Source organism: Cygnus atratus, chromosome 1 (assembly GCF_013377495.2).
Source record: "Cygnus atratus isolate AKBS03 ecotype Queensland, Australia chromosome 1, CAtr_DNAZoo_HiC_assembly, whole genome shotgun sequence".
Taxonomy (NCBI): Eukaryota; Metazoa; Chordata; class Aves; order Anseriformes; family Anatidae; genus Cygnus; species Cygnus atratus.
Window position 1 is genome coordinate 179,564,349 of NC_066362.1, and position 14,624 is coordinate 179,578,972.

General features: G+C 39.7%; 2 protein-coding genes across 2 annotated transcripts in view; one reads left to right on the forward strand and one right to left on the reverse strand.

Moving 5' to 3' along the window:
- Nucleotides 1-14,624, forward strand: part of RB1 (RB transcriptional corepressor 1) — an 84,627-nt gene that overhangs the window by 42,732 nt on the left and 27,271 nt on the right. The gene's annotated exons all lie outside the window — the stretch shown is intronic.
- Nucleotides 2,148-3,856, reverse strand: LPAR6 (lysophosphatidic acid receptor 6). The gene is given in 2 exon segments (XM_035553450.2): nt 2,148-2,316; nt 2,319-3,856. Coding segments are annotated over 2 exon segments (903 nt in total). The 5' UTR covers nt 3,196-3,856; the 3' UTR covers nt 2,148-2,290.

The following is a 14,624-nucleotide window of genomic DNA, read 5'->3' on the forward strand; positions in this document are numbered from 1 at the left end:
TGCAAATACTGATAACAAAAAGCTTTTTTTTACCATTCCAAATACTAAACAGGCTCTTCAAAACAGATGTGTCTGACTTTTGAACTTCGGATTTCTCAGTGACTTCTTGTATAGGAATCATACTGGATTTCTACTCAGTGGTTCTTTTCATGCACTTTTCTGAAGTCAGATATGAATCAGGAGAGTGTAGGACTCCCAACTAGGAGCATTGCCTGTTTTAAGATATTAGCATAGACTTAAATATCTACCTATCTTTGTAGTTTAGCTTATACTGTTTGAGTTTTCCTTTCACCAGTCATACAGAGAATGAATTTCTAATTTAGTAGCATTTTAAATCTGTCAATTTCTAGTAGCCTGAGTAACTCAAGTTTTCCAATAGTAGTATTCAGTGTAAAAATGACTTGTAACAGTTAAGCAAAAGTATTGCAATAGAAGTAAACTCAGACAGTACATCATATACTTTGATAGCCCAATATGCGTTTTCTCCAACATTGAGTCATTCTTCCATATAGTGCCCTGAAGTAAAAGTGTCTCAGAGTACCGTATCTGTGGTGCAACTGACTGCCATAAATCTAAAATATAACTTCATTTTAATTTAGCTCTTCACTCCATTGTCCTTGGGGAGGAAAACCCAACACTTCTACCTTTTAAATATTTATTTAATTTTAGTGTTTAATTTAGAGGAATATGTACACAGCGTTCTAATAACTGAGAAACATACATAGCAGGACACTTAAAAATACTCTTTTGTATTTATATTCCTGTTTGTAACAGTAATATACATAGACTTCTCCTTTTATATTGGCCTTGATTTTACAGTGTCTCAATTTTGCCAGCACATAGTCTCAACTAGCTTTATAAAAATAAAGTTCACAAGAAAATAACGTCAGAAATTTTAAATGCTAATGTTAAAAAGCCAAAATATTTCTTGGGCACGTAGCTTGAGAGGAAGGCTCATTCTGAACATTACTGTGTCTTGAATTTCTTTATGGGACACCAAATTGTTTCCTGAAAGAAATATTGGTTAATGTGCATACTCATTCCTAGTCATCAAGGGTTGTGCCTTTTTAATAACAATATGGTATTTTGGGATTGAGTTACCTTACTTGGAGGATGTTATTTTGCTTAAAATTTGTGTTGAGTTGAAGAACTTCTCAGAAGAGAGTTTAATGAAGTGGTACTGTACTTAAAAGCACCAGCTTCACTAATCAGAGGTTATTTTTGTTATAATTACACAGACATCTGAGATGGAGGTGAGAAGAAAAACCAGTTTTTCTGAGTTGTTTCCAGATGCCCTAAACTACTCAAAGATTTAATTTCTTTATGGAGTAAGGCTTGTGGAGAAGGAATATATTCTATCAGATAAGTGGAGAAACAGTAGTCTTTTTTCTCCAGATCTGAAACAGAAACAGTCTTTAAAGCTGAATGTGTTGAGAATAATTGTTTTTGAGGTTAAAGTAAGCATGTGAATTGTTTAGGTAGTCTGGGAGAAAGCATAGTTTAGGCCTGTGGAGAAAAAAGGGATGTTAGTGGAAGGGGAGATAACTAATCTGTTGGTTTTTGGGCAACGGGCAACAGGCAACAGACAGGTAATTTATTACTTATGGAAGATGGTTAACTGGGGAAGGGCAGGTACAGGAGAAGTGAAGATCTTGTTAGCACAGTGATCGAAGCCTTTTACAATGAAGGAAGTTGCTGGGAGAAAAAAAGGGATTAGGAGCAAGGGAGAGGGAAGAAGAAATTTGAAAGCAGGAATGCTAGCTGTAATTACATGACCAATATGATTGGTAAGCGGATTCTGCATTGTAAACCAACTAGTTTCGCCCCCCTGTCCTCAGTAACTTAGAAACCGATATAATTATTTAAAACGAGCAGTTAGGTTAATTTTAGAAGTGACCTGGTTTCTTATGTTTTTTGACTTGACAAACTAGTCTTTGGACTTTGGTAGCATAGGCTGAAAACAGAAGTTTGTTTTTAACATAAATACAATAAAAACAGACGTCTGATGTAAATTATTAAAGTATTTCCTGTGTACTATTATGCACTTATTCATATCATAAACTTTTCTGATGTAAAGGAGGAGTAACATTTACAGATCAGAATATATTTTCACAGCTGAAGAAATGTGCAGGCTTCTAATTCCAGTTTAGTCCCAGCAGTTTCTAATGCAGTTTATTTTGGAGAGTCACTGTCAAATATTTTCATTTTTATGGTCTGAAGGCTGTGTTGAATAAAGTTTTCTGAAACTGGCATCTCGGAGAACCTGGTATCACGTGTTCTAGTGAGCCTGTTACTTTTTATCGAATTTTGAATTGTATCCGAAGTGAAATAATACACTATTGGGTCAAAACAACAGTTTGAGACGGCGATGCACAGGGTGACAGGGTACATAGTCCTGACTGCGGTTACCACCGAACAATTAATCCACGTCTGCGTTCTCATGAGAGAGTAAAGTATTAAGGTAATGTTATAAGGCACAAAACAGGAGCAGAATATCACCAGGTGGACAAAAATCATTTTGAGTACCTTTTTCTTGCTTAATTTATTCCGACTTAACGTAAGGGGTTTGTTCAGTGTTCGTAGGACCATAGTAGAACAGGTCACGTTCACGATGAGTGGAATGAAAAATCCCACTATTTCAATGAAGATAACAATTCTGGATAGGTAAGTTTTCCAGGTAGCCTCTGGAAAGTTTTCAAAGCATGTTCTCTGTTCGGTGTTATTCCGGAGGTTTGTAGACTGAAAGAAGCTTGCTGGTGTGCTCCCTGCTAACACTGTTATCCATACTGCAGCACAGACAATTTTTGCATTTCTTTTGGTTCGAAGGGTCTTCGATTGAAATGGGTAAACTATAGCTAGAAAGCGATCTACGCTTATGCAGGTCAAAAACAAAATGCTCCCATACATGTTTGTATAAAACAGTGTGACAGAAATCTTGCAAAGAATGTCTCCAAAGGGCCAGTTTCTTTCTGTAAAGTAATAAATCCTGAAGGGCAATGTAAATACAAAAAGCAGATCAGATATTGCTAAATTAAGCATGTATGTGGTAGTCTCATTTCGTACTTTTACGTTAAAAGTGAAAATGTAGATAGCAACACAGTTTGCTATGAGGCCAAGAACAAATACCATGCTAAAGATACATCCGTATAAAGTATATTTAAAGGAGTCCTCAGTGGAACAATTAGAGCTTACCATTATAATGGTATATTTAAAATACAAGCCTGGCTTCCTGTGGTTCAAAGCCTTCTCTGGTATTTTTATTTCAACTTTTCAAACTTCAAGCGAGAGATTGTAGATGTGTGTCCTGGGTGCTCTGATGAGCTTCGGTTTCTCCTCAGAACTTCAGCGAAGCGGTGTGACAGTGGCGGGGCGCATCTCCTGCAGTAACCCCCAGGACATCGCTCTTCGCTTCCCACAGCTACTGTAATCAGCCAGCTTTTCAACATAAAACCTCGTATTTGCAGCAGAGGTGGCTGTCCCCAGGCTTGCTTTTAGCTCCCTTCTTCCCCCGCCTCCATCTGATGAAGGACTTTCTGCCTCATTCTGTTGCAGCTCGTGTTGTCCCAGCCTCCTTCTAAACTGAAGTAACGAGCAAAAATGTAGGCTTCAGAGGACGATTTCCCAGGCTCGGTGAAGCATAGGCGCTGCCATGTCTCCCTTTTCACAGCCTTCTTTCTGCGGAAGGAGCTTCTCAGCTTGGCTGAGGGCTTGCTGTGCCACGGGCGGGAAGCGAGAGCAGGACGGCAGCGGCACTTGGGTGCTTGGGCGGCTCTTGTCTTGCCTCAGTGCCTGGCCTTCGCCTCGCCCCGCCTGGCCCAGCCTCCGGGTGCGGAGGGCAGGGAGAGCTGGCCCCCTTTGTAGCGTCACATCACAGGGAGGAGAGGCCAGGCTCGCTGGGGAAGGGTTTCGCTTGGGGCTGCTCGCCCGCCCCGCGTCTCTCAGCGCTGCTGCCGGGTCCCTAACTCCTTCTGCGCCCGCCCAGGGGTGCTCTGCGTGCTGTGCGGAAGCTGGGAAGTCTGGCTGCAAAATCTTACTTTGGTTATGGGGAGGCTTTTCTGCGTCAGAATAGCTCTCATGCCTAAAAGTTAGTTTCGTTCTTTGTCAGAGGTGGTAGTAAAAGAGGGGTTTTCTGTTTTATGTAGGATTGAACTAAGCTTACATTTTTGGAAGAGTGTCTTTCCTTGTAAGAGACTGCGTGTTAACCACCAAAAATCAGCTGAGTAGCCCTGTCTAGATTTCCCTCAATACACCAGTATGTTCCTCACGAGGGACAGAGTAACACCAGTAGGTAATTAAATAATTTCACCTCATGATTTACTCAGAGGGAGAGGCATGGGGTAATGCCCTGGGGGTTGCTCAGGGACATTCCCACAACTGAGATGTGTTGCAGTGGGAGGAGAAACTCCTAATCTGTGTTAGGAAATATATCTCAAACTTATTTCTAATAAGCACAGATGGCACTTCTTACAGAGTAGATTTCAAACTTTTTTTTATGGGAAAAGCATTTTTCTCTGGTACCTAAGCACAGAACTAATACACTTTACCAAAATAAATACTGCGCTATTCAGTTGGTTTTGATAAATCAGTGGGGCCGGGCTGGTTATCACACATGCACGAAATATTCACATTAGTCGCTGAGTAATGAAATGAAAACATGTTGTAACTAATTAAATTAAGTAAATTTTTTTTTAAAAAGCAGCTCTTACTGCCTTTAGGGGCAGATAAGAGATAAATCTCAGTTTAGACAGACTCATTTATTTAACATCAGCTTGGAGAGACTCTCTGACTTCTGGCATCAAAACCAGTATATTTCAAAGTCTTTGAAAAACAAACCTCTTCATATCTGGCTGGGTGGCGTGGCTCTCTTGAATGAGATTTTAATCAGCTGTACATAAGCAAGGCTCTGCTAGGCAGAAATTGTCTAGTCTGTTGTAAAGGAGAGAAAATAATACCCTCCACAGGGTTTTGGCTTAGTTTCTTAATGCAGGGTACCTCAAACAAAATTCAGAACAGCGCTAAAATGGGTCTCGTGTATTTTGTTTCAGGTTAGCTTCAGTGAAACCCTTTCACCTTGATTTGGAGGTGAAGTCAAGCAGTTTCACTTCAGACTTCAGTAGGTCATAACCACTAGAAATGTATTTTAAAAATATTTTTGAAATTCATAACTGTAAAGCAAGGTATGTTTTCCACTTCCAAGTTGGCAAGAAATGAAAAGGTGAGCCTGGCAGAGTCTCCTGTGTGTCTAGCTCAATTCACAGTTTAACATAAAGTTACCTTTCCTGGCTTTCCCTCACAAAAGCAGTTGTAACATATGGTTGAATGTTGTTTCCATTCCTGGCAGCCTTGTGTAAATAAAAGGCGGCTTTGTTTTTTTCCAATGTGTCCTGTATCAGGCCATAGGAGCTCTATACTCAGTTTTCCTACTCTGACTTGTCTTTTTTTTCCCTCAGGAAAAGCTGTGGGGCGGTTTCAGTTTCAGTTGCTAAAATCCCCGCAGTATGGGAATTTGACGTATGTCAAAACCTCAAGTGAAAACTCATCTTTAGAGGTAGAAACAAATAGAAATGAGTAAGTCTCTCTCTTTATTCATCAGTTCTTAATTTTCCATTTGAGCTGAGATGTGGGTGTGAAGAGAGAGGATGGGGATATGTCTAACCAGAGGTGCTGTAAATTTTGCCACATTAAATATATTTTGGAGCAAATCTGAAAGTGCATTTTCAGCCTGCAGTTCATTGGTCAGAGCCCTTGCCTGGTGACCATGCTTGTGCTTGTATCATGAACGTGGGAACTTCTCAGAGCTGTATTTTAGGGAATCAGGTACGTGCTTCTGCTGTCCTTGGGTAAGCTTGGGACTTTCCCTTACACCTATTTGGTTGCTTTGCTAGAGCAGTATGAGCCCCTCACGCTAACTGAAGAAATAAGTGATACTTGTATTCTTCCAAAAATAGCATTCAGCTGCAGGGCTTCTCCACCTGCAGAAGAAAACTTGAAAAGCCCAAGTTGACAGGTTTTGACTTCACATCATGTTGCAGTGAATGGGTATGTGACTGAGCAGGCAGTCTGACTCATTTTCTCTTTATTGTCAGATTTTGTATGGCAGAAGGGGACTGCATACCCCTTTCCTTATATTAAATGTGACTGATGGTTATCAAATACTGTTTGAATTGCATTCCAGCCTGCTCGTACGCTTCTCTGTGCGGAAGAACCTCTGCTAGGACAGCCTGCGTTGGAGTCTGCAGGAGCCTTTGTCTGGCTGAGAGCCAGTGCTGGCTGGGAGGAAAACTCATTGCATGCTCTCAAGTTTCAAGCTGTTGCGCTCCATGCTGTCAGATTTGGAAAACCCTAAAGCAAGCTCCAGCACTGGGAGGGGAAAAAAAGTACATTAGTTATTACGGAGGAAGAATTCACGTAGTAATGACCTTCCTTACCCACCTTTGCTGCCGGCAAACTTCCCTTTGGCATGGACAGGTGAGGGTAGGCAGGAGGAAACAGCTTCAGGGAGGGCCCTGTATGCTTAGGGCTTTTTTTTCCCCCAAAGGAAATGATGCTGCCACTGAAGGGAGATGTGTGTTTAAGTCTGTCTGCTTTTCCAAAGTAGAGACAAGAATGAGTTAGGACCTACCCTTTGTTGCTAGTGCTGCATGAGGACCCCTTAAATTCAGGAGTCCAAGTTGAATGGCAAAGAAATGTTTCACTGAAATTAAACAAATATTTGAAGGCTTTCTAAACTTCTGGAGTTCTTCTGACCAGTGTTGCACGTTCCTCTAGTGTTCTTAAAGTCTTCAGTGCTGGAATCATGCAGAAATCAGTCAGCAGTGAAATGAATTTTGAACTCATGAATTGCACTGATGCTAGGAATAAATGTTCTGACTTTTTTTTTTAGAGAAAAAGCAAGGGCAGTATCAGTAACATAGTAACATCACGAACTCTGGCAGGATAGTATTTTACTTGCCCTAAGTGTTCATTGCTGTTTATCTATTCACTTTCATGGGGTAGTGATGATTTCTGAAGCATTTTTAGTCTATTACTGGAGTTTCTGTTTGTGTGTGTGTGTGCATGTACAGGAAGGAATTTGACGGTTGAGACTGGGAGCCAGGAAGTCTGTAGCTGGCTGTTTCACAGATATTTGTTCTTTTCCAATCTTGGTAAAGTTTTCTGATTTTGTGCTTTAGCTTCACTCTGCGTAAGAGCTTGTTCACTTCCTTGCTGGGGTGTGAGGCTGTCTTAATTGTTAAAAACAGTTTGAAGTCCTTGGATGGAGAACACTTTATTAAATATGATATTGAGATAATTATAATGGCTAGCAAATAGGGTAAAAATGTAGTAAGATAAAAATTTCTGTAGTTGTAGATTAGATCCCTGCCAAGTGAAAGGATCTATTCAAGGACTTCACTTGGTTCAACTGCATAATTATATAGCTACAGAGAAGGCAGGGCTGGCAATGAAACTGGGGCGTGGGGTTGGCTCACCAGAGGGCCGCGCTGCCATCTGGAGGGACCTCAGCAGGTAGGAGAGGTGAGATGGGTTGTCAGCAATCTCGTGAAGTCTGCCATGGAGAAGTGCAGAGCATCCTGTACCTAGGGGGGAGCGACCCCAGGTACCAGGACGGGCTGGGGGCACCCAGCTGGGAAGTAGCTCTGCAGCAAAGGGACCTGGGGGGCCTGAAAATTCAGTTTTTTCCTTTAAGAAAAAACAAAAAACCAAAAAACACAAGACCACCAAAACCAATCACCAGTGTAATAGACAAGTCTTAAAATGAGCATTATATGTTTTATGGTGAACAGATGATTTTTATCTTGTCAGACCAATACTGGATGACTGTTGTGTAGCTAGCAAAAGACTCCTTCATATCAAGAAACTGGTTAGCTTGATGCAAATGAAACTACATATACCAATTACACGTAAAAGTTAAAACTGTAAACATTTTCTGCTGAAAGATGGACTGACTGATTATAACCAGTTTTCTGGATTACTTTTTCTTTTACTAGCTAAGTTCTGATACATAGATGCAAAAAGTCTTTCAAATATCCTTAAAAAAAAAAAAAAGGCAGCAAGCTAAAGTGTTCGGGCTGTGAGATTCTTAGGTTCTCCAAGTTAAAATAATTTGTGTGTAATGGCTTAAAAAGGAAGAAGGAAGCTCAGAATAAAGTAAGAATTCTTCGTTCCTGTATAGCTGAAATGCTTCTCTCTTCTATTTGTGTTTCCTTTATAGGAAGCACAGCTCTTCCTTTCCTGCTTACAAAAAGAGGAAATGGTTTCTCTCCTTTTGTTTAATTTTAGGCTGCTGGAGTCCTTTTTGTGTTTTCCTCCACCTTTTGGATTCATGAAGGGAGGGCTTCTTAGACCCAAATATCAGTATAGCAAAGGTAGTTTGTTGTTGCAGTGTCTTTGGACAACTCAAGCGTAATGGATTGATGTGGTTCTTTGTTCTTAAAAATATGTGCAGTGATTATGCCCATCGTACTTTAACAATGCCACTTTTAGTCAAATTCTAGGAGTGTAGGGCAGTGTATTTCAGTTTGAAACACTTCTTCACAACAGTTTTGGTATGCCCATGTACGAATAAGCAGTTTTTGAACCACTAGTTACATACAATCTCTTGCTGTTTCCTGTACTGTCCTTTATACCTAATATCATAAAGAGAAGTAGTCTACCGAGAACATTTTTATTACAGAACGCTATGTAAAAGCTGACATAAGTGGAAAGGAAAACCAATGTATGGTGGTTAATCGTTTCTAAGTAACTAAGAGGCAAACAAGTATATTACGTTGCTTTTCTCTCCTAGCTGGGACCCCTTCTCCTTTGAAGTGGAGCTTCTAATCTCGAGTGCTGCTGTTGGGGCTGCATTCAGGCTTTGCAGTACCTATTAGCATAATGTAATCCTTCATAAGACTACTTGAGGCTTTATAGATGCTCTAATTTAAAGGGGAAGTTCTTAAGAGACTTAATGAGAAAATTGGACAATCTTTCAAATGCTACTAATTTGACTTTTTTTTCCCCTTGCTTCATTTTGATTTTGCATAAAAGGTTTTGGGAACAGGGTTGGCGGAAAATTTCCTGTGCTCTTTGATGGAGGAAAGTGTAGAACTATATCCTGGAGTATGTTGTACAAGCTCTGAAGATATTTTTAGAATATTTTATTTCAGAAAATACTGTATGAGTCCTCTGCTTACATTTTAGAGCTTAATCTTGACGTTATTTGGTTTCTGTTGAGCACAGCTATTGTGACAGTAACTGAATTTACGGGGTCAGTTTTTTAAAGCACATTATCAGAAATTTGGAAATAGTTTTCTCTAGCATTGATAGAAACATGCGGTGTCTAACGGCAAAAAAAGCTTTTAGTTCAGAGTTCCAGTTACACTAATGAACACGTAAGGCTTACCTGGAATTATGTAAATGGTGTAGTGGGATATGCAGATTGGTTGTTTGCATTGTAAATACACACAAGCAGTTACAGCAGTGTTTTAGGCCACTAACAGGTGACTGATAAATATTTGCATAAGGGTTTTTGAGTTGCCTTTTTTGTGCAACTCATGAAAATCTTAGTTTTTGCTTATGTTTTAAAATATTTTGATGTGCAAAGTAAACTTTTTCTGAGAACTTGATTGTAAAGATATCTGAAAAGAGTAAGCAGTAACTTGGTAAAATATTGATGATATGTTGATAACGTCATTTGTTATCTGATACATTTAAAATTGTGCCCTGCACTTTTATCTGATACATGCAGCAATAGCAGATAAGAAATGAAACATCTACTTAGCCCTCCCTGCCAGCCTTAATTCTTAATTTTTCATTTTCTGTAGTTATGAACAGTGTGTGTCTGTGTTAGGTCCCTAGCAATTTAAGCTTCTACCTCTTTCTCACTCTGAGGGAGAAATTACTTTGCTTGAAGAACAAAATTGCCATGTCTGTTGCATATTTAGAGCAGTTTAATGAGTCCACTTGGCTATTGGTTTGTTAGGGATGGTGACGTTGTGAGCTGGTGGTTTAAAACAGGTATCCGGATACATCCTGAGGAGATGTTCAGAGCAGTCTTTTTTAAATTAATTCAAGAAAACATCTCCAGGTATACTGTAGTGTATTCACTAGTGTAGACAGTATGGAATCATCCTTTAAAGTGTGTTGGACATCAGAGGATGGCAACATGTAAGCACAGTTGATAGTACAGTACATTAGTAGGTGGTTAAACATTCAGTCTTATCAAGCTTTAAGATTTTGATTGAGTGGTTTTAAAGGGATGGACTTTCTAAACCACAGGATTAGAAATTCAGACTTTAACTGGAATTGGCTGAAATTTGCAAAACGTTTAATGACAAAAGTTGCATTCAAAATACTTTGCAAGTGCAGAAACACGACTTTGATGAAAGAAATAAAAAATCAGCTGCCATAGTAAGCAAATCCTAGGAATGACGGGAAGGAAATGGAGGATGCTTCAGAAATTATTTTGGAAGCTTTTCAAAACGTACAGGATGAAATGGGGTCGGGCAGAACTTGTAGAAAGAAGATTATAATTTGTTTAGTTTCTAAGGTAATTGCTTGTTATTCTTCAGGTCTTTAGTTTAAGCTTTTGCCCAGCCTCTCTTCTTCTCTTGCCAGGACTGGGTTCTGTGTCAGGATAACTGGTATTTATCTGTGTAGGTCTTAAAGACATATTTCACTTCCATGCCAAATTACTTGCAGCCACCGGATCGAGTGCTTGCAGCCTCTTGCAGTTTTGACACAACGGAGGCCTCTGCCTTTATACGAGAGGATTTTAACCTCTGCTTGTCAGCAGCAGCTCAAAGCCTGCAGTCACATTCCTGTTCTCTTCTCTAAAGGACAGCATTATGAAGCTATTGAAAGAATTTGTCATACTCATTCTATAAGATTTATGTGCATTCATATAGTTTAAAAAACCATAGGATTAGTTTTCTTTCCTTCACAAAACTGGAATGTAAGAAGTTAGGGGGGAAGAAAGTTTCGTAAGAGTTGTTCAAGCTGGTAAGCTAATTAGTATAGATAAATACTGACATGAAAATGCTTGTCTGGAGAGAATTGCTGCCAAAAAGCACAGCTCGGACTTGATTAACATGAGGAACGATTACTTTCTAAAGAAGGCGTAAGTCAGCAAATAACCTCTTTAAATTCTGCATTGTAAGATCACTTAAATGATTATGTAGCATGTCATTAGTACTGGTAAACAGTATTAGAGGTCCTTCAGCTGACTTTACCCATACAACTGCTCTTTGCCTCCCAGCCCACTTTTCTGAAGTTTGCTGAAACATAAATTCAGTGCTTTATGAATTTTGTTGTTGCATTGCACACTTTTGGCAGTTATATTTTCAGTGTGACAATGAGGGGAGACCTACAAGGTCAGAATACATGTCAATGCTTTGGAGGAGGGACAAAGGATATGCTTCTCACATGATTTTTTTTTTCTGCTGACATCTTGGAAATTATGGAGTTGGACAATCAAAACCATTACAAAATAATATAAAGAGGACATTTTTTTCCATCAGATAAGCATCTTCAAGGTCTTAATTGGTTGAAAAGACATTTGTCATGACAGAACCGGTTTTTGTCATGTGAGTCTTTCTTAACAGACCTCCTGGAAGAGTTAAGCCATTCTGGGAGGTACTGGAGTGACCCTGTCAGAAGAGGGGAGACTGGGACGTCTCCCCTGCTGAGCTCAGAAATCTGCATTGAGAGCAGAAGCTTGCCTCTGCAATTTCCAGAGGGCCATCCATGCAGTGGGGTGTAGGTTCCCCCAGGTACTTTTAGACCACAAGAGCGCTCTGCTGAGTGAGGAAAATGACTTGGTTTAAAACTAATCCGAGCAAACATTTAATTTCCACAGTAGTATCTGTGCTAATGTTAAAGACCACAGAGGTCAGAGTGAAGTGTGGGTGGCGGCGGGCAGCATGCACTGTCATGTGTACCAGTTGCTTATGTTTCTGGGTTTTGTCAAACTTTCTCAGCTGCTATCTGTGATGGTTTAGTGCTGTACTGATAGAGGTGAAAAAAAAAAAAATGTGGCCATGCAGGTCCTTCAAATCTGCGGTAGAAGCAGTAGTTTTGAAAGCTATTAGCTCCAGGTTTCAGTAGTTACCAGTTGCATCATCTTTTAAAGAATGTTTGATATGAGGGCGAGGGTAAGAATGAGCAGATTAAGTACCCATTATTTAGGAAAGACCACAAAGGTCCTACATCTGCTTACAAATGTTATCTTAACTGTGTACTTCTTGAATCCATTAGGTTCTCGTATTTCCGTGCACCAGGCAACCGAGGACATGGTTTTCATGATTAACTGAGTTTAAATGTGGGCTGTTGCTCAAAGTAATCAGACTGCCCTCCATTCAGTCCTGTTTCCTCTCCTGTGCTGTATGTATATGTGCGGTCCATTGAGTGAGGTCGGTTTTAAGCTAATCCTAACAAACATATAATTGCCATAGTTATATCTGTGCCAATGTTAAAGCAAAGGACAGAGCAGAAAGTGCAGATGCTCGAGTGCAGTTTAGGGAAGTACCAGTGCACTTAAACTGATTTAAGCCAACTGTGAAACTTTGCAGTGAGTGTTGTGGTGGGGTGTTAGACTTTGAGGCTTTCAAATTCCTTTTCTTTCTACTCTTGGCCTGATGTTAACTTAATATTGGCCATGCAATGCTTAGAAGCCTCTGCTAAACTCCAGAGTGAGATCTATGTTTCTGGTGTGGCACCCTATAATTTTTTTAATGTAAATGGCTTGAAATAGTGATATCTGTAACATAGTAAAGAAAAATGTGTGCCTGATTTTTTCACAAAGGAAGATAAAAATGCACAGTAACATGGACATACTGCCCGTCGTCGTGCTTTGCTGTTTGAGGTTGATAGAGGTGTAATGCAGGACAACAGCCAAACACCCAATCTGCTTCATTGAAGATGCTGGAAGTTTTCTTACTGACGTCAGGGTGGTAGGTGTTTTGAGCTGACAGTCCTCACTATCGGTATCAGCTTCTATTTTCCTTGTCAGGTTAAAGTATACAGGCTCATGTCAAACCATCTAGACAGTTACAAAGCCACAGATAAATATGCTGCAGGTACCTTGTGCAGTGTATGGTTAAAACCAAGGCTAGAAAGTCAGGTAGCAGAGAGAAATTCAAGTTCAGTCTGTCAGTTGTGGATCTAACTTCAGGAATACCTCGATTTACACACACTTATTTCATTGGAAGGTTATAGTAAAACTCATCTGCTGCTTTTGCTATGGCTTAGCGATACATTTGGTTCGGAGTAGGTGTAGAAAATGCACACTGAGTGACAAGAGAGGAGCTTATTAGATATGTAAGTTTAAAAAAAAATACAGAAGTCTACTTTGCAGAACAAGTACTGGTTGTTGCAATTGAGTTGATGTGCCTTGCGTGAGATTTTCATGAATAGACATTTATACATAAGGCTTCTGTCTGCTGTTTTGGGGCACTTGTGGGTGCATGTTGGGCTGTAAGATGTTACATAATTGCTTTGATTTCTCTCACATTTTATATTTATTTTATATGCTTTTACTGATGTCAGTGAAGCTGCCCAGAACAGATACCACGCTAGCCAAAAGCAGAAATAGGCGTTTTCTCTACAGTGAAAGTAAAGGCATTGAGTAAAACTGCATCCAAAACAAAGTCATTCCTTTACATTTGACGGCTATTTCCTTGTGTTCTTTGTCTGTCTTCCTTTGAGGGAATAAAACACTGGAATGCACAGAACAATTTAAACATATCTAGAGTGAGTTGGTGTGAAAACGCTGTTTCCTTACGAGAAGCAAAGTGTTGACATGTCAAGGTCAACTTGTATTTTTTCAGTGTTCTTTTTATTCTTCAAATTTTCTGAAGCAGGAAGTTTTTCCTTATTTAAATGCAATAAAAATCTATGGTGGCCATGACCTGCTGATTTCATGGACATTTTGCTTCTTTTAAGGTAATCCTCTCAGAGCTCACATTCGTAGTAAAGTTGATAAAATGTAATTTTTAAAAAGGTGAACCATTTCTGCCCTCCACCCTTTCTTAAGAAGGGTTTTCAGCTTCTGTTGGGAGGGGAAAAAATGTGGGAGATCTGTGTAACTGGGGCTGAAACATCTCATTTAATGCATTTGAGCATGCTGTGCTCAAACAGTGCATCTGCACTGTTCTTCCTGCATAGACCTGTCAGTCAGAATTCATTTTTAGTTGCTGTAGCTGTGCCAAAGGTTATAGGTGTTGCTGAAGTCTTCGTGCCTGGGAGAGGTAAGTTTTATTCCATGTCTATACAGCTTGAACGTGCAGAGTTTCAGCATTGAACAGCATGCTTATTTTGCTAGGAGATAAGCAAAATAGAAAGTATGTGAAAGGTAGGTTTGGGAGAAATGGCTAAGCTGCAGTTCGGGTTTGTTTTTTCAAGTGCAAATAATAAGAGAAGCTGTAAAATTCAACGGGCTTCAGATTGCGTTGCTCTCTACATAATGTGTGACCTTTACACATTCTGGAGTTGGAGAGCTAAAGGGAAATATTTTGGGAATCTTCTGTATGCCTGGTGGTTTAAAATTAATTATGGTGAGAGGATGCTTGTAAGTCATCCAAACTTGCCAAGCTCACAGAAAGTAGACAGCACCAAATTCTACGTGGTTGTATGCAACTTCAGTAACA